The 23,118-nt window shown below is 41.1% G+C and overlaps 1 protein-coding gene across 1 annotated transcript in view; it reads right to left on the reverse strand.

Annotated features, from left to right (window-relative positions):
• Positions 1–216: 216 nt before the first annotated feature.
• Positions 217–23,118, reverse strand: part of LOC122806205 (chromodomain-helicase-DNA-binding protein 2-like) — a gene marked incomplete at its 5' end in the record, with an annotated part of 80,677 nt that continues 57,775 nt past the window's right edge. Inside the window, one exon of the mRNA XM_044076433.1 lies at positions 217–6,141. Coding sequence (XP_043932368.1) covers positions 5,823–6,141 — 319 coding nt within the window. The remainder of the gene's footprint in view (positions 6,142–23,118) is intronic.

Genomic DNA, 23,118 nt, shown 5'->3' on the forward strand with positions numbered 1-23,118 from the left:
TGAAACTGTAAATCTGTGTTCTACAGAGATGCGTTGTGTTGCATGCAGAACACTGACCGTCAGCATACTCAACAGGCATATAAATATTAGTCAATGCTTAAAAAATAAAAGTTCAATTCTCTAGAAAAATGGTGTGAAGACTGCTGAGAAACAGTTACTGATATATTCACACAAAGACCAGCAACATTCACAATAATTACTAAAAACAACTCTGTATACAATGTAGGAAAATTTAATACATACTATATAAACAATATATTTACATCTGAAAGCACTAGGACAGTGGCATTTTTCACAAATATAAATTAATATTTTTGATTTTAATTAACAGTTTAAAAGTCCACATAGTTTTACAGAAAATTACATTTTTAGCTAACAAAAAGGGCAGTTATTTTCAGTTTCCATCGTGCCACCTCTGTTCAGTATCCAACTTCCATGAGCATGAATGTATAGCTTGCTGCTACAACACATCAAAGATGCATGACCTTAAGACGATGTACATAAAAAAAGAGACAATTTTACTTTTAAGTTCAAGATAAGGAATGTGTTTCAAACCAAAAACAGTTTTCATCCTTATACTGTTGTGTTCTGTAACCTGCTGTGAAACAGCGCGTTAATGTGCTTAGCTATTCACAGAGGTAGGTATGAATGCATCTTGAAGTCTTAAAAGCTAGACTGTTAATACAGCTTCCAAACCGAACAGACCAGCAATAATTCTTCATTATGAGCACGGTAGCCAAATAAAACGAACACCTCTACGAGTACATTTTCAAACATTGGACCATTGACACTGTTAACAAATCAGATAAACTAATCAAGAAATGAACAAGATACAGTTAAAAGTGATGACCCACTCCCCCTGGCAACCTTTTTTCACAACTGGCTACCAGTGAAAGCTTAAAAAAAAAAGGAAACACTAAACATTTATTCACCTGGTCAGTTGTGAAAAGTACGGTGAACATCCATTTCATTTTGAGGACAGGGGAACTGCATACCATTTTATAACCCAAAAAAAGCAAATGCCAAAAAAAACGCTACAATGACTAACAAGAAAAACAATAAATTGCAGGCACAAACAATAAGCTTGGAAAGAAAGTGCAGCAATCTCTATGACATCAAATTTTTAAGTTAATGGCAAAATTCTTCGGTCAGTTACCAGTACTTGCTTAGCCTGTATTGTCTGTTCCAAAAACCTGATACAGCACTGTAGTTACTTTTTAACACTGGGACTGGTTAGTTACATCATTTGTTACATCATATGGCACATAAATATACAAGATAGAAAACATTTTGTACAAATGAAGGTAACATTTTCACTCGGACGTAATGATGCCCTCTAGAAGTGCAAACAGCCTGAACTCAGATATATCAGTCATACGCCTTAAAACTTGAACACTGCAATACCATCTGTACAAAGAAGGCCAATATGAAAAAACATAATGAGAAAAAAAGGTCTTTTCAAAAATAGTTCTCCTTCATTCAAGTATGCACAAAGATTTTAATGGTTTGATTAGTGGACAAATTACTTTAAACACGTTTCCTTATTCAACTAACACCTCATATCACAAGGGATCAAAGGATTTCAGACGGTCCAGTTCTGCCTTTCTTACAAAACAACAGCTGAGTGCAACATGAAATTAACAGCATAAAAAAGTGCTGCATATACATTATGTGACACAAGGCAAGGCTTGCTGCTTTAAAAGACTTGTAAGAGTTTTTGCTATTTATCATACACAACATATGAAGTGCAATGCTTATGGTATTATAATGTGTTAAGTCACTGATGCAGAAGGTCACAGATTAAATGTGGAACAGTACAAGCCACTACAGTTTACTCAAAAACTATGCTTAAGCAGCTGTCTACATGGGTCAACAGGCACTTCTGTATAGGATACACCTCTCAACAGTTAAGTACCCAGGAAGAGCAGGACTTCATTAATGTTACTTCGGTAGTTCCCTATTCCCTATTATGGTCAACGTACAAACATTACATATTACTTCAGAGAATAAATACTCAACATGTATCAATAGCCACTTAAGATGGCTGATAAGAACTATTGCTTGAAACAAAATCTGCTTAAGTGCCTCTAGCTTCCACAATGATGTGACAGTTGGTTAATATACAATTTGAGGTACAGGAAACATACCAATATCAATAAAAAGGTTAAGACAGTTAACACAGCTTTGTTTAGGATTAGCCAAAATTCAATGATAAATGGGAGAAAAATACTACTACTACTAGTATTATGCATAAATCCTAGTCTCTGAAGTTTCACTGCTGTCAACAAATTCTGCAAAGCTGACTTGGTTATCATTTCTGGCATGTTATAAAGTACTGACAAATACTACTTACAAAACCTCCCACATTTACTTAGGCAAATTTTCAGCCAGGTGTTCAAGAGCTCTACCTAAAGTAACAAGTTATCAATCTCCCAACAAGAAATCAGATCTCCAAATTCTGAGCAAACTTTACACATATGTTCTACACATGCACAACTAATAACCACTTTTCTTTATCACACCATTATAAAAAAAAAAATGAGGAAACTTTTAATTACGAGAACTGCTGCTAAGAATGTTCATGGCTAGCAGCATGAGCAAGCAAATATATCACTTTCTTCAAAGATGTTTCCCAGCTTTTTTGTAAAGCATACTTGTTTCTAGGACAAAGTGCATCAACCACTGCTTGAGAAGTAGGTATGTTTTTTCACATAACACTTAATGTTTACGTTAATACAAAGTGCTATGTAAGCCACACTTAGCTGAAATCAACAGAAAAATCAAGTGGCATAGTGCATCAGCAGGAATGTGTGACAGTAGGTAAAATGGGTAGCAGTTCAGCACCTTAAAATATAAAATGAAAAAGACATTACACCCAGAAAGTTGAGAAACTTTTCCAAGTTAGTTAAGAGGGTGGGTCTTGAACCATAAGGCAACACTCCCTGGGGTCACAGTAATCAGATATTAACCACATATTTACTTACAATCTAATGCAATATAGAAGCTGTCAATTTCAGCTGCAACCAGAGACGCATAGGATACCTAGTGTGGTGACACAGTTCATTGTAGCTGTTTTCTACTACTGTGTCCAACTACAGCACCAGGTTTGAAAATGAAAAGGTCCATTTAAGGATTCCCCCACCAATAAAGTACTGAACAGTTTATCTAATGCACTGCCATGAATAAATAACACAATGAATACTGTTTTACAACTTAAGCTATTTGTCAGTAAATTTCCGTGCAACTGCCACAGATAACATTTTATACAACTCAAAATAATTTAAAGTTTACTACTTCATTTATGAAGCTGTCATTTGAAGAGGCTTTAATCACTTACTGCAATGTCAGCTAAAAGGATATAAATGCTGTGTTGTTAAACTTACATCTCATGACTGAGTACTCTTGCATTCACACCATTTTCTGACAAGAGTGTGCAGAAGACTGTAGTTTCACATTTCAATGTTATAACTTGTACTAAAAATGAGCACTATTACACCACAGCAGCACAGTTCCAAGGACTATTGAGCAGGTAAACAGCAACAGTGAGGCATGGCCTGAATGGGCATGTGAATGCTCAAACTTTGATGCTTAGTCACACTGATTTGTCTTGCTTGCTGAATTGCCTTTCTCACAGAGAGCGACACCTTCCACCCTCTGTTACAAAAGGCTCTTGCGAATGCAGTCTGTAAGAAAGGTGGCATATAAATCCAAATTCTCTCTTTCCTTTTAGGTCTTTTGTTCTCTACAATAGTTGCAAATCCCTGCAGAGATCACTTAATCTCTATCAAACTGGCTCAGTCTATCTTTATCCCTTTCAGTCACTTAAAGCAATTTACACATTTCCAAAGGCAGCTACAGTGATACGTGAAAAAAAGCTTTAACACCACTACAAAGTAAATCTTGCAACTGTTTACAATTGCATCAGGGTATCTTAATATCAAATTTAAAAACACTAAAGCATGTGAAAGTGGGGATATATAAATGTGGAGGGAAAAACGTATAACTCATTATATATATTAATACTACACTTAAAGGTGCAATTTTCAGTGTCTGCATTGCTCCTCATTAACTTAAGGGTCTTCATTTCAATGAATTTACTTAGGAAAAAACAAGTAAAATCCTGCCTCCCTGATAACTGCTGAAATTCATAACTTGTCTTAAAGAAAAAATAAAAAAAAATTCTCTGACTTGATTTCAACTTTTCCCCACACAGGCACCTGCCTGGGCTACATTCAACTAGAAACAGCAGCAAATTATTTTATCAATTTCCCACAAAAATAGCATTTACTTATTCATTAATTTTTTACAGAAACAAATTTTACTTAAATTTATGCAGGATTCATGGGGAAAAAAATTAGAAAGCCTGTGTTTAGATTGGCCTTCTCCTGCATTCATGTAAAGAAAACCACCTGCTGACCAACACTTAGGTTAACAGAGAAAAGTTTCTAAAAGGCTTCTGACCTGAAGACTGCAAAATATGTGGGGGACCTTCTGAAATTCTCGTGATTAAACTAATATAGAAATTTTCTGGGTATTAAACTACTTAAAACTAGTAGTATGTACTCGTGAAAAACAATTTTAGAAACAAAAAGAAAATGGCTGTCAAATATTCAGCGATCATTAATGTGTTCTCATCTACAATTACTTCACTCATCTCTTGCTACCTGAAGAAGACAACAAACTGACAGGAAACTTCTGTCATGGCTTAGAAACATCAACCACTAGTAATGAGAACAGAAAGATAGATTAGATTTTAGACTTTCTCATGGAAACCTAGAATATTCCAAACATTAATCCCAAACTGACTGTCCAGTACATCCCCTTTAATAATTTATCCAAGAGATTGTCTTGCTTAGACCTCACCTGCTGAAAACTTGTATATTTTGTAATATTAGTGCTATGATTGTGTACAAATCTCCCAAAAATGGCACAAATTCTTATATATGAACAGGCATCAGGTATGCCAGACAACCAGGCAGCCCAGATGTTACCACACTATGTTATTCTCAAAGTGCAAAGTTTACAGATGAAATGTTTCACAATTGTTGTATAAATTAAAACATTTCAAATAGCTTAATCATTGTTACTTTCCTCTCAGCAACAATTTATATAGGACAACTACCTTAGAGTCCAGACAAATATAAAGCTGATATTCCTTAAACTTGTGCCACAAAAGATGTATATTAATACTAGCAGAAATAAACGTGCGCTTAAACTACTAAAACAGAAAAGAAACTGAACTCCCTGACACACTAAAACAGTGCCTCAAAACTGTTCAGAACAGACATTGCCACTCCAATTTAACTTCAGGCTGTTTTAAATGATCTACTTCATTTCAGACATTCGGCCTACGACTCTGTTTACTATGAGCATCAATTTCACATGACAGTGCTGTTGCAACTTTGAAAGAAGTTTACAGACTTTGGGATTAGGCTCAGTTTTACAATTCTGTCAAAGTGAATTGTTGCCGATGATGTACATACAAAAAATATATCGGAAGGTGTAGAAGTTCGTGTTTTTTATCTTATTCCTTATTTTTTTAAGGAACAACATGAGAATTTTCAAATGTGCATCATGGGTTCCTTTAATCTGTCCAGTCTTGCCTGGCAAAAATATATATATTTTATTTATTTATTTATATATATTTATACATACAGTGACAACCAGCTGCAATGGGAAAGTTCCTCCAAGTCTTTTCACAAACAAGGATTTAGCAGCCATAAACCAAGCAGTGGTTGCCCGCCTGAGCCAGAATTAAGTCGAAACCATTAATATATATTAAGAAAAAAAAAATCAAGAGACACCCTCAAGCAACATGTTTTTCATGTTTTTCGGATATTCCAGTTATAGTCTGGGGTACCTTTCTGTTCCAATGACCTGTGATCAAGTGGTGACAAGGAATCATGGGGTGACTTCTGTAGTGTGGGTGACCGGGGATCTGCCCCAACAGGAAGTGTTTTGTATTCACAAGACTTGTCTGTGTGGAAAGGCCGGTAGTGGTCCGAAGGTCCCTGCCCATGGTAGCCCATACCAGCTCTGTGGTCAGGCATCCTTCTGAAGTCCTGTTGGTGACTGCCTCCCTGGTGATAACCTTGAGAGCGGAACTCATCTGATCTTCGTCGTTTTGGATCATGATGGTGCCTATAACAGGACAAAAACAACCATAAAATAGCACTCACTATTTACCTATATATACACAAAATGCCATTCAATCTCAAATGTGAAAAAGTATGACTATGTTACTGTAACAAACCATGGAAAAAAAAATCAGCACTACTTTTTACTTGTCAAACACTTATCCTTATATTTTGTTTTGATGGCCCTAGTTGAATGAGCTTTGATTTAAACAGGTTTAGATTAATTCGCTAGGAAGTATGAAAAGGTAATACAGTCTCTGAGCCACTTTGATAAAGTAACTTTTGAGACAGCACATCCCATTCTTGGACCAGAAAAGGAAATGAAAAGTTGTTCCGACTTGCGGAAGGACTTATTCCTGTTCAAGTAGTAACGTAATTGTCTATGTACGTCCAATGAATAAAGACAGTATTCTCCCATGTTGGAATAATTTGGGAAAAACACAGGGAGCTCAATGGACTGGTTAATAGAGAAGTCGGACACCACTTTGGGGAGAAAGGATGGGTTAGTACGAAGGGATACTCTGTCCTTATGGAAGATTAGATACGGGCTCTTGATGCACAAGGCTTGTAAATTCAAATATTTGTCTGGCTGATGTGACCGCTACCAAAAACAAAATTTCCATGACAGGAATTTAAGATCACATGTCGCAGCAGGCTCAAAGGGGGGTAGAGAGGGAGACTGTAGAACCCGAGAGAGATTCCATGTCTCTACAGGTTACCTGATAAAAAGTCTGCTATGGAAAACTCCCTTGAGAAAGGTCTTGCAAAGGCGGGTAGAGATAAGAGGAACGCCATCTGAAGCGTTATGGAAATTGGAAACAGCTGTTAAATGGACTCGAATAATAGAAGCTGATGCCCCATTGTCAAACAACTCAGAAAGATACTGAAGTACAGCAGCTGTTGGAGCTGAAAAAGGATCTAGCATCTGATTATTAGGCCAGATAGTGAATCTTTTTTTTTTGGCACGAAAAAGAATCTCGAGTAAAAACCAGATCCACACTGGTCTGGGGGTACTTGCTGGATGACTCGTTTTTGATACAGCTTTCTTATTTCTGAAGCTTCTTCTTCCCTTTGACTGGATAGAACATCAGGAAGGTATTTTGGAGGTCTTGGGTAAGATATTAGAGGGATGTAATAACCTTTGGAAATTATTCTCTGCACCCACTGATCTTCTGTAATCGAGTGCCAGGCAGCTTGGTGCAGAGAAAACCAAGCCCCAACTTCTTCCAAAGGAATGCAATTGGGCAGCGCTTCAGGAGTGCCGATAAGGTCGTCTGGAGAAAGAATCCCTGGAGTCCTGGTTTTGGGGACCCCCTCTGCCCCTAAAGGGGCTTCTTCCATTATTGGAACCCCCTCTGCCTCTGGGGGAATCCTTAGCACGTGCACTACGGAAAGGGCTTTGAGATTTTTTGTGCCATCTCTTTCCACTCCTCTGGTTCCTGGGGAAAGACCACAGAGGCTTGGAAAAACATAGGCCAATGGCAGATAAGGTTTTTCCATCCTGCTCGCACCTGGCTAATGAGTCCTTCCCTTTAAAACCGAACAAAGTGGACGGTTCGATAGGAGCGTTCAAGAAGGAAGACTTGAAGGAGTCCATGAGGTCACAAATGCACATCCAGGCATGGCGTCTCATAACTACACCTGCACCTGCAGCTCTAGGTGCCCCTTTGGTTGCATGGGACAGCAACCTCATGGACGAGTCGGAGATCAACCCTAGGTTAGCAAGCTGAGAAGCAACTTTATCGTGTGCCCTGTCAGAAACTTGACCCACAAAAGTTTCAGAGAGTTAAGAGATGAGATCCCTTTGGAGCCTTGTATAGTTCAGAGACCTGACAACAAAGGTCAGTGAAGCAAAAACTCGCTTCCTTAATCTGTCCACCGCACAGGACTCTGTGTTGGGTGGATGGACAGTAGGACCTTCCTCCGCAAGGTCCTTTTTTGTGGCGGCCACCACCATCATAGTGTCTACTGGTAAGCCACTAGACCAATGGGGCTGTTCCTCTGGAGGGGAAAGTATCTTGTCTGGTCTTCAGGGTATGGCCTCAAGGGTATCAGGGTTCTTCCATGCCCTCTGCACGATGAGCTGGACTAATGCATCGGCAGGTGGGGGTCACCCAAGAAGTAGAGGGCCAAGAGCGGAGGCCTGCAGGAATACGGATTCCTCTGAGGAAAGATTGGAGGGCTTCCAGTCACCCCTCTGCCTCAAAATTTCCAGGATGTCTCCAAAAGGAGACATCATCAGGGGGTGACCATGGGGACCCTTCCCCATCATCGTAATCCATATCCTCTGTGAGGGACTCCTCCGGGGAGTCCATGTGTTTCCTCTTACATGTCTGTTTCCGAGGTAGATCTTCAGTGGGAGCGTCTGAAGAAGACTCAGAAGGGAGGTTACCCTGTACAGGAGTTTCCTGAGGCTTGCGCTCTCAGTGTCCTGGGGAGGTGGTTTGTGATAGCTGCAGCTCAGAAGGAGCAGGGGGAAGGTCCAATGTAGGAGGAGTGCTTCCCGAAGCAAGCACACTCTCCATCACATGGAAGGAAGGCCCGCCCGAAGAGGAATGGGAGCCTGGAACTGGGGTCACACCCTGCTCTGCGCAGCCCGCTCCCGGGGACAAAACTTCAAGCAAAACCGAGGTGTGTATTGCCCCCAGATCCGAAGACGGAACCGATGAAAAAACTGGAACCGTACCTGGAGCCAGGGATTCCACCCCCCAAGCATGAGATTCAGGAAGGGGTGGTTCCAAAGGAACCAAAACCCAAAGGGGCCTTGGAGCCTCAGAGAAGGTCACTGTCAGCGTCGAAGAAAGGATTACTCCCAAAATGTGGGAGCTATGAGCCTCGGAACCGAAGGGTCCAAGGGAGGAGAATAGGTGGGAGTCGTGGGGACAATGGCTCCAAAACCCATAGTGGGATGGGTTTTAGGAAAATTTGTAATCCCTCTGGCTGTCAACAGCTGATCGAACAGGCACACCACATCCAATTCAGATAGACTCCTGGTGGACCTTACCGAAACTCCTGAGGGGGAGTCAGGTCGGTCCAAAAAAGGGCTAAAGGCTTGTCCTGAAAACAGATCCAAAGATGGGGAGTACTAGGTCCATGGTGTAGGAAAAGTCGGCACAGAGGATTCCAGCTTCGAGGGACTATCGGTGCAGAGAAAGGGTTCGGAGACGAGGGAATAGCTGGAGTGGAAGTCATTACCGGCTACGAAGAAGTGGTCGGTACCAATCTCGGAATAGAGATAGGTGACGTCAGTGCCGGGTTAATAGCAAGCAATAAGGCTGGAGCCGAAATCACACTTGGAACCATAGCAGTCAGTGCCGAGGGCAGCGCCAATGTGGAAGTCATCGAAATATCTGCAGAGACCACTGGAGCTGAACTCGGAACAGAGGTGGTCGAAGCTGAGGAGGCAATCTTGTTCTCTGTGGAAGACTTGTGGACCTTATGCTTATGAGATTTGCCCTTATCACCAGCCCGTGAAGAGGGGTTAGAATAACGACTTTTTTGTCCTTTGATGGAGGGGCTGAGACCTCTGAAGCAATAAGAGCCTCAGAAAAGGGTGAAGAAAGCAGACCTTTCAAAATAAGTTTATTTTTTCTTTCATTCAGTGTCCGCTGACTGAAAATGACACAAATCTGACAGGGAGGCTTCACAGACAAGTGGGAAACCCCCAGACAATATACACAATCATCATGCAGGTCGCTACTGGGGAGTTTACCATTGCAGGCAGTGCAATGCTTAAACCCCGAAGTCTCTCTCTTTTCAGACATATCCAGTATATCAATTCAACAATCCAAAAAAGATAGAGAAAAGAAGGAGAAGAGAAAAATACCAACAATGGTATTAAGAATACCACAAGGGTAAAGAAGGGCATTTACCAACAATGGTAAGAGGAGGATACCTGTGGGTAGAGCTGGTTAAAGTTAAGATATAAAAGAGTTTTAGGAGAAAAAACTTACAAAATACAGTACATTTTGAAAAATACAACACATAGCTGGAGAGCTCGGTCAAACACTACTATATGGCTGTGCGGCAAACGAGATCTGAGGTAACTGGGAGAAGGGCATTGTGGGTAGCAGCTTAGCTCAAGGGTTTTTGGTGTACTCGAGCTTGGTATTAGTCCGACTCGGTTCCGAGGGCTTGGAACCGAACCCATCTATGATGAATAGGAAGAAGATTAAAAACTTCAGATGTATAGTTAAGTAAGCAGACTGACCCTATCCTTATGGAAAAGCAGAAAAGGCTTTCTACAGATAAAATCTTGCAATTCCAAGATGTGTCTGGCTGATATTAAGACTACCAGAACAGCAGTCTTCCAAGTTAGCATCTTGAGGAAGCCTATGTGGCAGACTCAGAACAGTTACAGGGTTAGTTTTACCAGCATTACAGTCCCAGAAGAGGGCCAAAACAAAACACCTGTTTGTAAAGTATGGAGGCAGGAACCCCACAGATCAAAAATGGTGTAGTGGTTAATACATCAGCCTTATAAGCAAAATGTGTTATGTTCAATTCCTAGTACAAATTTCAAGTTTGCTGTTATTTTATTTTTTGTGAATTTTTCAGAGATATATTTTTAATGTATTAGGTTATAGGAACTGGAGCGCATGTGAGCTGGAATGTATGTTGACTGGTACAAAGCAAACGTGATTTTCAATAAACATTACTAAAACTTGCATGTGTTTTAAAACATTTATTAGTCTGATGAAGTCCATTGGGAATGAAAGGACAAAAGCGCTATTTAACAAACCATCTTTTTTGGAAACACCTGCTGGAGTGGACTGATTGGTTATTATATGTACTTGAAATGTTTGAAACTTTTTATGGTAATGTGACTGTGCTTGAAAAGGGTATGTGGACTACTCCACTCACCATACTAAACACAAATAGCTAGGCAGAAGAATGAATGGCTACCAACAAAGTGCACTTCAGTACAATTACACACTTGCAGACCTTAATGCGAACAGTTATTCTGAATTACTCTGTACAACCATCTCACTAAATCTGAAGTGAAAATCACATCTTATTTAGCAATGCAACATAAATCACCTACCGTGTGACACTTGTTAATACCATAGTAAAAAGCTGAAAAGTAGGACACTATAATACAATGCAGAAGCACAAGGACAGCAGTGCATAAAAATTTATATTTAAAACATTAGAAATATTGCATGGATGGGTACATTAGTTCTCTGTGTTATATGAAAAAATGCACTGTTCCCTGTGCTGGAATTAAGGGAATTAACTGACATTTCATGCAATTCACACTAAATTGTAATCATTTCCAAAAAGTTACCATTATCTACAAACAGTACAGTTTTGTACCTACCATAAATGTAGATGTTCGAGGATCCACATTGCTGCAGTCATAACATGTGGGTAGTCCGCTGTCCTCGGTCGGCCCGAATACCAAAGAGTTAGGCTGGCGTCGGTCATGGGCGCCCGGAGCTGACGTCAGTACGTAGTAGTACTTAAGCGCATGACCGACGCCATATCTTCAGTCTTTCTTGCCCCAGATGTCAGAAGGCCTTTAAAAAAGGAAAGGCCAGAGCCACAAAGGAGAAAATAACAATTATCCCCAAGGAGCAACAACAACAACAACCACAACCCCAAACCATAGAGGGGAAGGAGGGAGGGAAAATAGGACTGCAGCAATGTGGATCCTCGAACATCTACATTTATGGTAGGTACAAAACTGTACTATGTTCTTCGTCTCACATTGCTGCAGTTATAACCTGTGGGTAGAATCCCAAAGCAAAGGAAAAGGGAGGCTGGCAAACTAAAAAGCATTAGGGGCTGCTAACATGCCCTGTAAGACTGCAGTGGCAAACCCAGCCCTGGACTTGGAGTAAAGAGGGAGATGGTAATGCTTAGTAAAAGTGTGAACTGAACTCCAACTAGCTGCTTCCAAAATATCCTTAGTAGCTACACCCCTCAAAAAGGCAGTAGATGTGGCAGTAGCCCTAGTGGAATGAGGTCTTATCCCAGCAGGAACAGTCTTCCCATGATGAGAATAACAAAAAGCAATACAATTACCAATCCACTTTGAAATAGTCTGCTTTGAAACAGCTTTCCCTTGTGAACTCAAAGCAAAAGAAACAAATAACTGTTGAGTCTGTCTGAACTCCTTAGTTCTGCTCAAATAGTAACGTAACTGCCTGTGTATATCCAAAGAATGCAAGATTTTTTCCCCCTTATTTTGGGGATCAGCATAAAAGGTAGGCAAATGGATAGACTGGTTCAAGGCCACATTAGAAATCACTTTTGGCATGAAAGTAGGGTTAGTACGCAAAGAAACTCTATCCTTATGGAAAATCAGAAAGGGTTCAACTGCCATGAGAGCCTGCAATTCAGATACCCTTCTAGCAGAAGTAATGGCCAACAAAAAGGCAGTCTTCCAAGACAAAAACTTCAATTCAGACGTAGCTGCAGGTTCAAAAGGAGGCAAAGTAAGCTTCTCCAACACAAAATTGAGATCCCAGGAAGGAGTAGGAGCTCTACGTGGGGGTCTTATATTTTTTGCCCCTCTAAGAAATTGCTTAAACAAAGGGTGAGAAAATAAAGGAGGGTCACAATCATAGTGAGCAGAAATGGCTGCAGCATGAACCTTCACAGAGGAAAATGACAAACCCTTGTCTAGTAATTCAGTAAGGTACTGCAGTGTAAAACTCAAATTAGGTACAGAGACATCAAAGTCCTTTGTTGTGCTCCAAAGAAAAAATCTCTTCCATTTATCAGCATAAACTTTTCTAGTGCTGGGCCACCTAGCTTCCAAAATGACATCTAACACCTGTTGAGGAAGCTGAGAACCCACAGGCTCTAAAACAGAATACGCCAGGCCGTTAGATGCAGGGACTGCACCCTGACATTGAGCAAATGACTGCTTGACTGGGACAACAAGTGAGGAAGTTGTGGCAAAGGCCAAGGAGGCTCCTGAATTAAACTCCTCAGCAGAGGATACCAGTGCTGTTGAGGCCAATCTGGTGCTATTAAAATCATGCAAGGCTTGTCCCGCCTGACTTTCAAGAGTACCTTGGTAAGGAGAGGCAGAGGAGGAAAAGCATAGACGTGAAGGTTGTTCCAACTGAAAGATAGAGCATCCACTTTCCAAGCTTTTGGGTGAAACATCTTTGTGCAAAATTTTGGTAGTTGGAAATTTTGAGGAGAAGCGAACAGATCTATGTCTGGAGTTCCCCAAGCCACTGTCAACTGTTGGAATACCTGAGGATCCAATTTCCACTCGTGGGGGTCCACAATTTGTCTGCTCAATACATCTGCTAGGAGTTCTGTGCTCCTGGCAGAAACCGTGCTTGAAGAGTGATGTGCAAACTCAGAGCAGTCTCCCACAATATCATAGCTTGTCTGCAAAGAGGGTAAGAATGGGTTCCCCCCTGCTTGTTGATGTACCACATGACCGTAGTGTTGTCTGTTTGTATCAACACCTGTCCTGGTTGAAGTAGGCCCTTGAAAGCCATCAGGGCAAACTGGACTGCTAACATCTCCTTCATGTTGATATGGAAATGCTGTAGTCTGGGAGGCCACGTGTCTTGAATCCATTTCCCATTGAAGTGTGCTCCCCAAGCCAGGTCTGAGGCATCCGTCGTTAAGATCTGACTCGCCTCTGGTCGGGTCACAGAGAGTCCCTTGTTTAGGTGACATTCCTGAGCCCACCACAAGAATTCCTTCTGGATGCAAGGTATTATCTGAATGACAGTGTCCAAATCGTGGCAGTGTTGAGTCCATACACTTTTGAGATACCATTGTAGCTTCCTCATATGCAGTTTGGCATTGGGAAGTACCAGAATGCAAGATGCCATGAACCCCAAGGCTTGAAGGACTGTCCTTGCAGTCAGCCTGGACAGTACTGATAATTGCTAGAAGTATAGGTGAAGAGTTCTTTGTTTGTCCGGGGTCAGAAAAGCCATCTGAGAGGCTGTATTCAGTCTCACACCCAGAAAGCACATGTCCTGAGAGGATACTAGACTGGACTTTGTTTCGTTCACAGAATACCCTAGGCACCTTAAAACTGCCATTACATACTGTAGCTGTTGAAGTAACTTGTCTTTGTCTTGAGCAAGAATCAGGCAATCGTCCAGATAAGGATACATTTGTATTCCCCTCAGTCTTAAGAAAGCTATTACAGGAGCCAGAACCTTTGTGAACACCCTGGGCGCAGTAGATAAACCAAAGGGCAATGCAGAGAACTGATAATGAGAAGTACCAGCCCGAAAACGCAGGAATCTCCTGCAGCTGGGCCTGATAGGAATGTGAAGATAGGCCTCTTTGAGATCCAGAGTTACCATCCAGTGATCTTTGCCTAGCAGAGGCAGAAGTTGCTGTAATGTTAACATCTTGAACTTTGGAATGTCTAGGTATGCATTGAGAATGGACAAATCCAGAATTGGTCTCCAAGTGTTTCCTTTCTTTGGCACTAGGAATAGACGAGAATAAAACCCTAGGCCTTCTTCTGACGGAGGTACCACCTCGATTTCCCCCATCTGTAAAAGCAAAGAAATTTGTTTGTGAGCCTCCAGCCTTTGCTGAGGAGGTACATCTGGCATGCCTTTGAAAGGAGGAAAAGTGTGAAAATAAAACTTGTAGCCTTGATTTATTATGTCCAACACCCATTTGTCCTGGGTGACCAAATGCCAATTTTGTTTGAAAAGTGCCAACTTTCCTCCTAGAAGAGCTGCCAGAAAGGAAGAATCTGGCAGCTGGAGATACAGGTCATTGGGTCTGTTTACGAAAAGGCTGACCCCTGACCTCACCAGAAGATTGGGCAGGAGACCTCCAAGTCCTAGGTCTGAAAGAACCCTGAGCATGAGCCCTGCCCCTACCACATCTAGACCTGCCCTTAGACTGAAAATCCGAAGAAGGGTAAGACCATCCTCTTGCAGGCCAATTCCTGCTAAACTTAGGGGGCTGCACTTGCAAAAATTCCTTAACCGTCTGCATAGACTTAGCTTTGTCTTCCATCTTTTTCAAAACTGACTCCACAGGGGAACCAAAAAGAACTTCAGATTGAAGAGGAGCATCCAAAATCCGAGCTTTAACATGCTCTGACAAATTTTGATCCTTAAGCCAGGCATGTCTACGAATAACTGAACCAGTAGCAGCCACCCTGGAAGAAGCCTGAAGGGCACTGAAGCCACACTGCAAGGAATGTTTACCAACTTGATCTGAAGCATGAACCAAGTCCTGCAATTCCTTTCACTCTATACCTTCAGATAAAGCATCTACCTTAGATTTCAATTGACCTAACAGAAAGTTCTGATACTTCAGCATATGAAATTGGCAATTTAAAGCCCTCATAGCTAACGTAGAAGAGGTATACACTTTTTTACCCCACCTATCCAACGCTCTAGAATCTTTATCCAAAGGAACTGGATTCTTAACCACAGAAGCCCTGACACCCTTAGGCCCTTGAATAATAGTTTCCGGGTCAGCTCTAGGACTCTTATACAAATATTTATGTGCCTCTGGAACTCTGTAATACCTGTCTGGCTTGACAGGGGCAGGGGGTAAAGAATCAGGATTAAGGGAAGCTTCAGAAAAAACATCCTGAACAACATCTAAAACAGGGGGAATAGCCAAAGGTCTATGTTGTGGCAAAAAAAAAATTCCCTAAGCCTCTTACGAGAATCTGAAAAATCCTGACCTTCCCACTTGAAATGCTCCCTCATGGAATGCAAGGTTTCAGAAAAGGAAAAATCCTCTGGAGGTGAAGCAGAAGGACAGGAATCTTCTGCATCCGAATCCTGAATATCCTCAGCTGAGGACTCAGAGTAATCTGAGGAATGCTCCATTCCCTCTAAATCTGTCTCCACCCTAGGCCTTTTCTCTGGAGGGGGCATAGAACCCCTGATCAAAGTAATCAAATCCTCTGCCATTTTCAACATATGTTTTTTAGGAACAGAGCCCGAAGAACTAGGCTGTGGCCCGTACCAGAAAGACCAGGTCTAGCCTTAGCAGGGCCTTTAGTGACAGAAGTAGAAGGCCTAATAACCTTTTGTAAGGATGGAACCACAGAAACTTGAGAAGCACCCTCGGCCTGACCTAACTCCTGAGAGGCCAACTCCTGTAATAGTAAAGGTTCCCCCTGGGATTCAGCCGAGACCTCGGCTGGATCCACAGATTCATCCGTAGATTCCATAGAACCGGCGTCCGCAACGGATGACTCATCTGGTTTAGACTTTAAAGATTTATCTTTTCGCTTTTTTGCGGTAGCGGGCGTCGGAGGATCCGACGGCATGTTGTAGTTACACCGCTTACCGAAAACAAGCCTAGCACAGTCTAATCTGCGTTTAATGGTGCGCTTATTAAATCTAGTGCAAAAGCGACACCCGACTATGTCGTGCTCAGGCCCCAAGCAAGGAATACAGAGAGAATGATAGTCCCTATGAGGTATCTGTTTCCCACAAGAAATACAATTATTAACTTTTTCTGACATCCGGATTAACTGAGGCAAGAAAAGACAAAAATTTTCCCCAACGGGGTACTTAGCCCAACTTGGTCTTCGGTCTGAAACTCGAAAAATGAAAATTTCAGAACGCCAAACGGCACTTGCAAACGCTGCTTCTGCTTCGGACCACGCGGCAAGAAAGACTGAAGATATGGCGTCGGTCATGCGCTTAAGTACTACTACGTACTGACGTCAGCTCCGGGTGCCCATGACCGACGCCAGCCTAACTCTTTGGTATTCGGGCCGACCGAGGACAGCGGACTACCCACAGGTTATGACTGCAGCAATGTGAGACGAAGAACATCATGCACAGTGATGTTCACAAAGCTGACTTACCATAAAAATACTATGAATTTTAGGAAATTATTGCAGCAATTATTTTCAAGATGCATCAAAAGCAGGAAACAAGACTCAAGCAGCCAGGCACAAGATATTATAAGGAAGTTAAAGGAACCTCCTAGGTAGATGTCCCATGCAGGTAGGGTCCCATTCACCCACACACAGCTCTTGTCACTATATAGCATAACACTGAGTTCCTTCTAGCATTCTGTCTACAAAAAGCAAGTCCGCTGTTAAGAACTGCAATGTTCTGCCTACTCCACAGTTCTTTGTTTCATTTATTTCAAAACAGAAAATGAACATTAAAAACAACTACAAACCACGGAGAAGTCTAATTTAATAAACCACTTAAAATTGTAAAAAGTAACTCCATTAAGTAGCTAACAGTGTGCAGTTTCTGTAAGAGATAAGACCATAAGATTCTGAAGCAGAAGAGCTCAGCATCACTTTCACTAACTAGAGTTCCTGAACAATTATCAAGCAAGACAGGATGCTTGTTAAAACACTGGCTCTCTTCTGTTTCCTTAAGGGAAGGTAAGAAGGTTGTGAAACTACTTTTTAGACTTCTCCGTGGTTTGTAGTTGTTTTTAATGTTCATTTTCTGTTTTGAAATAAATGAAACAAAGAACTGTGGAGTAGGCAGAACATTGCAGTTCTTAACAGCGGACTTGCTTTTTGTAGACAGAATGCTAGAAGGAACTCAGTGTTATGCTATATAGGTTCTAAAGACTAGTGTGGTCTCCTTTCAGGCCCCCGAGCCGGCGGAAAACAATACTCAAGCCGCTGAATCACTTACAAACGCCTTCTACCAGCACCTGCAGGACTGCATGGATAAGGCAATCCCAAGCAAAACAAAGACTCTTTGTACCAAAGGCAAGCGTCCAGTCTGGTGGACCCCAGCCATAAACAAACTCTACAACAAAAGGAGGAAGCTACTACAAGATAGAGCAAAATCCTTAAAAGGTAAGACACCCTTGATCACTATAAGTAAAAAACTAAGAGCTCTCATAAAATCATCCAAAGCAAATTTCGAGAGAAAAATAGCTAAAGACTCAAAAGACAATCATAAGGCCTTCTTTAGCTATGTTAGAAACCTAGGAGGAAACTCCCAGATATGCTCAGAACTAGTTCAAAATGATGTGAAGATTACTGATCCTACAGACATTGCCAACATACTGGCTGACAGGTTCAGTGCAAACTTCTCCCCTCCCCAAAAGGAGAGATATCTATACCAAATGAGTGCAGCCCCCAAACATCTCCAGCCCAAGTGAGAACTGCTTTCTCCAAAGCAAAAACACAGCATCCATGGGACCCGATGGTGTCCCCGGCTGTGTGCTCCACGAACTCAATGAGGAATTAAACCCACAGCTAGGACAGCTGTTTAATCAAAGTCTTACCTCTGGATATGTACCCAGGAGTGGCACTGCAACTGTGGTCCCACTTCACAAAGGCGGTGCCTCCACAGACCCTGGAAATTACCGCCCATTAGCTTGACAAGCCTTATCTGCAAAGCCATGGAGAGGATCATAATGGACCTCATAAATAAAGACATAGGGAATTTGCAGACTTTGGATCCAACCCAGTTTGGCTTTGTCAAAGGCAGATCATGCCTTTTAAACTTGGTTGACTTTTGAAACAGTCACCAAAGCCATTGATGAGGAAAGGCAGTCCATACAGCCTACCTCGATCTGGCTAAGGCCTTCGATACAATACCCCACTCGGGTATCATTGAAAAACTCATCAGCTTAAATGTTAACCCATACATCACAAGATGGGTTGCAAACTGGCTGAGTGACAGAACCCACAGGGTCAGAGTTGCTGGCGCCATGTCAGACTCAAAGCCTGTCACAAGTGGTGTCCCACAGGGCTCAGTCCTGGGCCCACTCTTGTTTGGCATCTACTTTTCAGTACAAGCAAACACAGGAGGGTTATGGCTGACAAAGTTTGCAGATGACTGCAAACTGGCCACCTTAGTAGAAAACACATCTGACACAGATATCCTTCAGAAGGGTCTCACAGAATCGGATAACTGGTGCCAGAGCCACGGCCTAAAGTTAAATGCCAAAAAATGCATAGTCATACCCTTCGGGAAAAACAAGGTTACCCCTAGCTACCAAAGAGGTGGCAATCCACTGAGCACAGAAGAAGTTATCAGGGACCTGGGGACCCAGGTTGATAGTAGTCTGTCATTCGACACCCATGTAGCTAAAGTAGTTAGGAAGTCCTTCTACATTGCCCACCTTATCATGAAGGGATTCTCATCTACATCAAGGGAGGTCATAGTCTCCCTTTACTCATCACTCATCAGACCAATGATTGAGTACAATGCCCCATTCGCTATGTATCTGACCCGACACTTGCAGCAGCTGGAGAGGCCACAAAAGTTCCTCACCAAAAGGATAAAGGGTCTCAAAAATCTGTCCTATGCTGCCCAACTGAAAGAACTCCAGCTCTATTCAGTCGCGTACCGCTTGGTCAGAGGTGACCTTTGCGTAACATACAAGGCCATGTCAAACCCAGATTTGATGAATATGTTCCACCTCAAAAATCTAGATCCATCAGAGCCACAAGGGCGGGAGACTTAAACCTCGACACGGCTATTAATAGGACGTGCTGGAGAGATAGATTCATCACCCAAAGAATCCCTATGCTGTGGAACAAAATCCCGGTACATGTGAGGCAGAGCACCTCGCTGGCCTTGTTCAAGAGAAATCTTGACCAATGGATGGGAGATCACAGATATACCCCAGGAATTACCTCAGTGTCACTGCTCGACAGAGGCACAGCAAAATAATGGGTATAGTTCCCCATACTAAAGGGGTGGCGTAAGCCACAAAACAATGGGCTAGGCTTATAAATGCCCTCGGGCAGATAGCCTAGTATGAACCTATGAACAACAGTCTGCATTAGCAAAAGCCTCTGTAGCCTTTAAGGAATAAAAGCTATATTGGACAAAAAAAATAACTCCACTAAACTACACAACGGTATGTACCTGGAGGAGGAGGAAGAAACAACACACTTGGTAACGGACAAGCTTTAAAAGATAGGTATAATGAATACCAAAGAAGATACAAGCAAATCCAACTCATATGAAGCATTTATCCATTGAAAGTTAAAACACTCTACTTAAAGTGACTATTTAAGAGAATTATACAAATGATCCTACAGAAAAAGCTGAATACATTTGGTATGCACATGGATACCACAACCCGGGCTGTGGCACTTGATAAACCCTTAAAATGTGCAGATAGACTGTTAAACAAAACTCTACCACAACCCTCCAGGTTAAAAAAAAAAAAAAACAACTTACAGCAATTCAACAGTTTCAAATGTTTGGGAGTAGGGACCTTCCCAAAATGGCTGAGCCTAAACAACCAGAAGGAATAAACCCAAACTCCAGTTCACTGAAGTTAATGCCTCTTTCTGATTTTCTGAGGTATAAAATATCATCGTCTGCAAACAGAGCTAGCTTTTCTTCACTACCAAATTAATTATATCCTTGAAATTCTGAGTCCATTATGTTCTTTGCTAACCCTACCTGGTTCCTCTGCTGAAGCAGAAATGATCAAATAGGACCCCACCCACTTTAAGTTTCACTTCGGATTCCTTGTATATGCCTCTAATCAACCTTATAGTTTTTTCAGGAAATGCAAATGCTTCCATTGCCCTGTTCATAAAGTCCCAGCTTACTCTGTCAAATGATTTTTCTGCATCAAGACCACCAAAGACAATGGTATTTTCTTAAATTCTGCTTCCCTCTGGATCATCAGTATTCTGTTATGGTTGTGGTTGTCAAATGTTTGCCTCCCTTCCAGAAAACCACACTGATCCATTATCTATCAATTTTGTCAATACTTTTGTTATTCTTTTAGCCATTATAGACATGAATACTTTATAATCATAGTTTAGTATTGAAATGGGCCTGTATGAAGCTGGGTTCGATGGATCTTTACCCTATTTTGATATTATAGCTACCACTGCTTTTTTCTAGGATGTTAGTACTTCACCTCCTCTTAAAACACTGTCAAACAAAACTTTCCAGTTCTTCAGTTTTTTTCCTTCCTAGCTTCCAAACTTCCACAGGAATACCATCTATTCCTGCGGACTTTCCTTTAGATTGATTATACATCACAATTTTTATGCCATCTCCTCCTATACTAACCATCAGTAATTGAGCCTCATCTGCCTCTCATCTTGGCATAATTAATTCTTCCATAAACATTTCTATTTGCATCTTATCTTGATTTCCATATTTCTCTGCTTTAGTCAGCCTTTCACAGAATTTCCGAAATGTTTCTAATACCTCTACAGGATCTCTTGTTACCTTTGTTGTTATCGTCTCCTTAAGCCTGGTGACAAGCCATTTCTGCTTTCTGTTACCTGAGTTGTTCTGCTAAAAGTGTTTGTATTCTAGTGTTATCAAAAACAGTTGCTAAACAATCTTTCTAAACTCGTGCATATTACCAAGGTAATCCCTTATTTTCTGCTTAGAATTCTGCAGTTGATACTCTTCTTGTTCTGTGAGACTCCCCCTATTCTGGAATACTTTAACATATGTCAGTCCCTCTAAATAATTCCTGTTACTTCTTAACCATAGCTCCCTTTTATTTCCACCCTATTTTTAAACTACACCTTAATTTTATCCCACTCCCTACCTATATTTTCAGAAGAAATTTCTATCCTCCCTAATAGCTTCCAAATAATCTCCACTAACCATTCCTTAAATTCCTCTCTTTTCAACAGATAGGTGAGAAAGCACCAGTGTCTCATTTTTACTTCAGTACCCTGTGTTTTTATTTTAGTTATTATTGGCACATGATCTGAAATAGTTATTAGGTGCATATCATGACCTTCAATTAAAGGCACATGTTCTTGTGAAATGTAAATTCTGTCTAGCCTAGCCCAGTTTTACATCCTGGGGAATAGTACATAAACTCACTCAAAAGTCCTATTACTGAATTCACATCTGCCATGCTAAATGTTTTCATAAATGTAGTCTTTAAAAAAAATCTACCCTCCTTTGTTATACTTTCCCCTCTGCCCCCCCAACACATCTTCACTGCTACAAATCACACTCACCTTTAGTAGCATTCTTTGCTGAAAACTTATTTCTCTCAGAATTTTCTTAAGCTCCATTATAGCGCTTTAGGTGGAATATAAATACATGGCAGTGTAATCCTATTCCCTTTCCAGTAGCCCCTTAACACTAGAAATCTTCCATTATCTTTTTTATCCTCATCTATCACTACTGGAGCTCCTCTTGAAATTAATATAAGTACACCTTCTTTTCCTTTGTCCCAGGCATTTCACTGCATAATCATCCTGAAAACATTTCTTTATCAAATGCAGTTGTTCAGCTCTTGCCAAGTGTGTCTCCTGTAACACAGCTATTGGCACTCTACATTTTAAATATAGTTCACTACTCTCTTTTTTTTTTTGTATTTATCTGTAAGACTGTTGACATTTAAAGACATTACAGAAAGAATCATTGCATGAAGAGGTTATTATTCCCATCTTTTATGTTTAACACCCTTTTTGTTAAACGTCTAGTTCCAGCTTTTGAGTTACATGCATGTGCTGCTTGGCAGGTTGAATGTTTATACAGTTGTTTCTTGTCATATCCATTTGAGTCTGTGTCGCATCCTACAAAACTTTTTGTTTTATTGAAAGCCCTCAAAAACACACACACACACACAAATACACCCTAAAACCTATTAACTTAATACTTACAGACAAAGATATGTGCACGTTAAAAGTTTTGGCCTCCTAATAGGAATAAAAGTCCCAAACTGACAGCCACACTTACAGACTTGAAATAACCTAAAAGAAAGGCTGTGCATGCTAAAAAGCATGATGCAGCCCATGCTTCTACAAAGAGATAATTGGTTCTGTTTTAGCTTTATAGCTCTTCCAGCTGGGAAAACCCCTGAATGCTTTTCAGAGAACATTATGTCCAAGCCAATTTCTATTTTTCCTCAGCCAATCACTCTCCACCGACTGCAGCTAGTTTCTCTTTATCAGATTGTCTCCATGGAGACATGAGAACCAGCCAGACAGTTTATCTTTATCAGATTGTTTCCATGGAAACACCAGCTGCAGAACTGCTACTAAGCAAACACATACTTGCTAAAAAAACTCATAAAATTCAATATTCTTCTTCATTTATTTGCTCTCTCTTAAAGCTTGTTA

Source organism: Protopterus annectens, chromosome 7.part0, assembly GCF_019279795.1.
Source record: "Protopterus annectens isolate FY-2018-M chromosome 7.part0, PAN1.0, whole genome shotgun sequence".
Taxonomy (NCBI): domain Eukaryota; kingdom Metazoa; phylum Chordata; order Ceratodontiformes; family Protopteridae; genus Protopterus; species Protopterus annectens.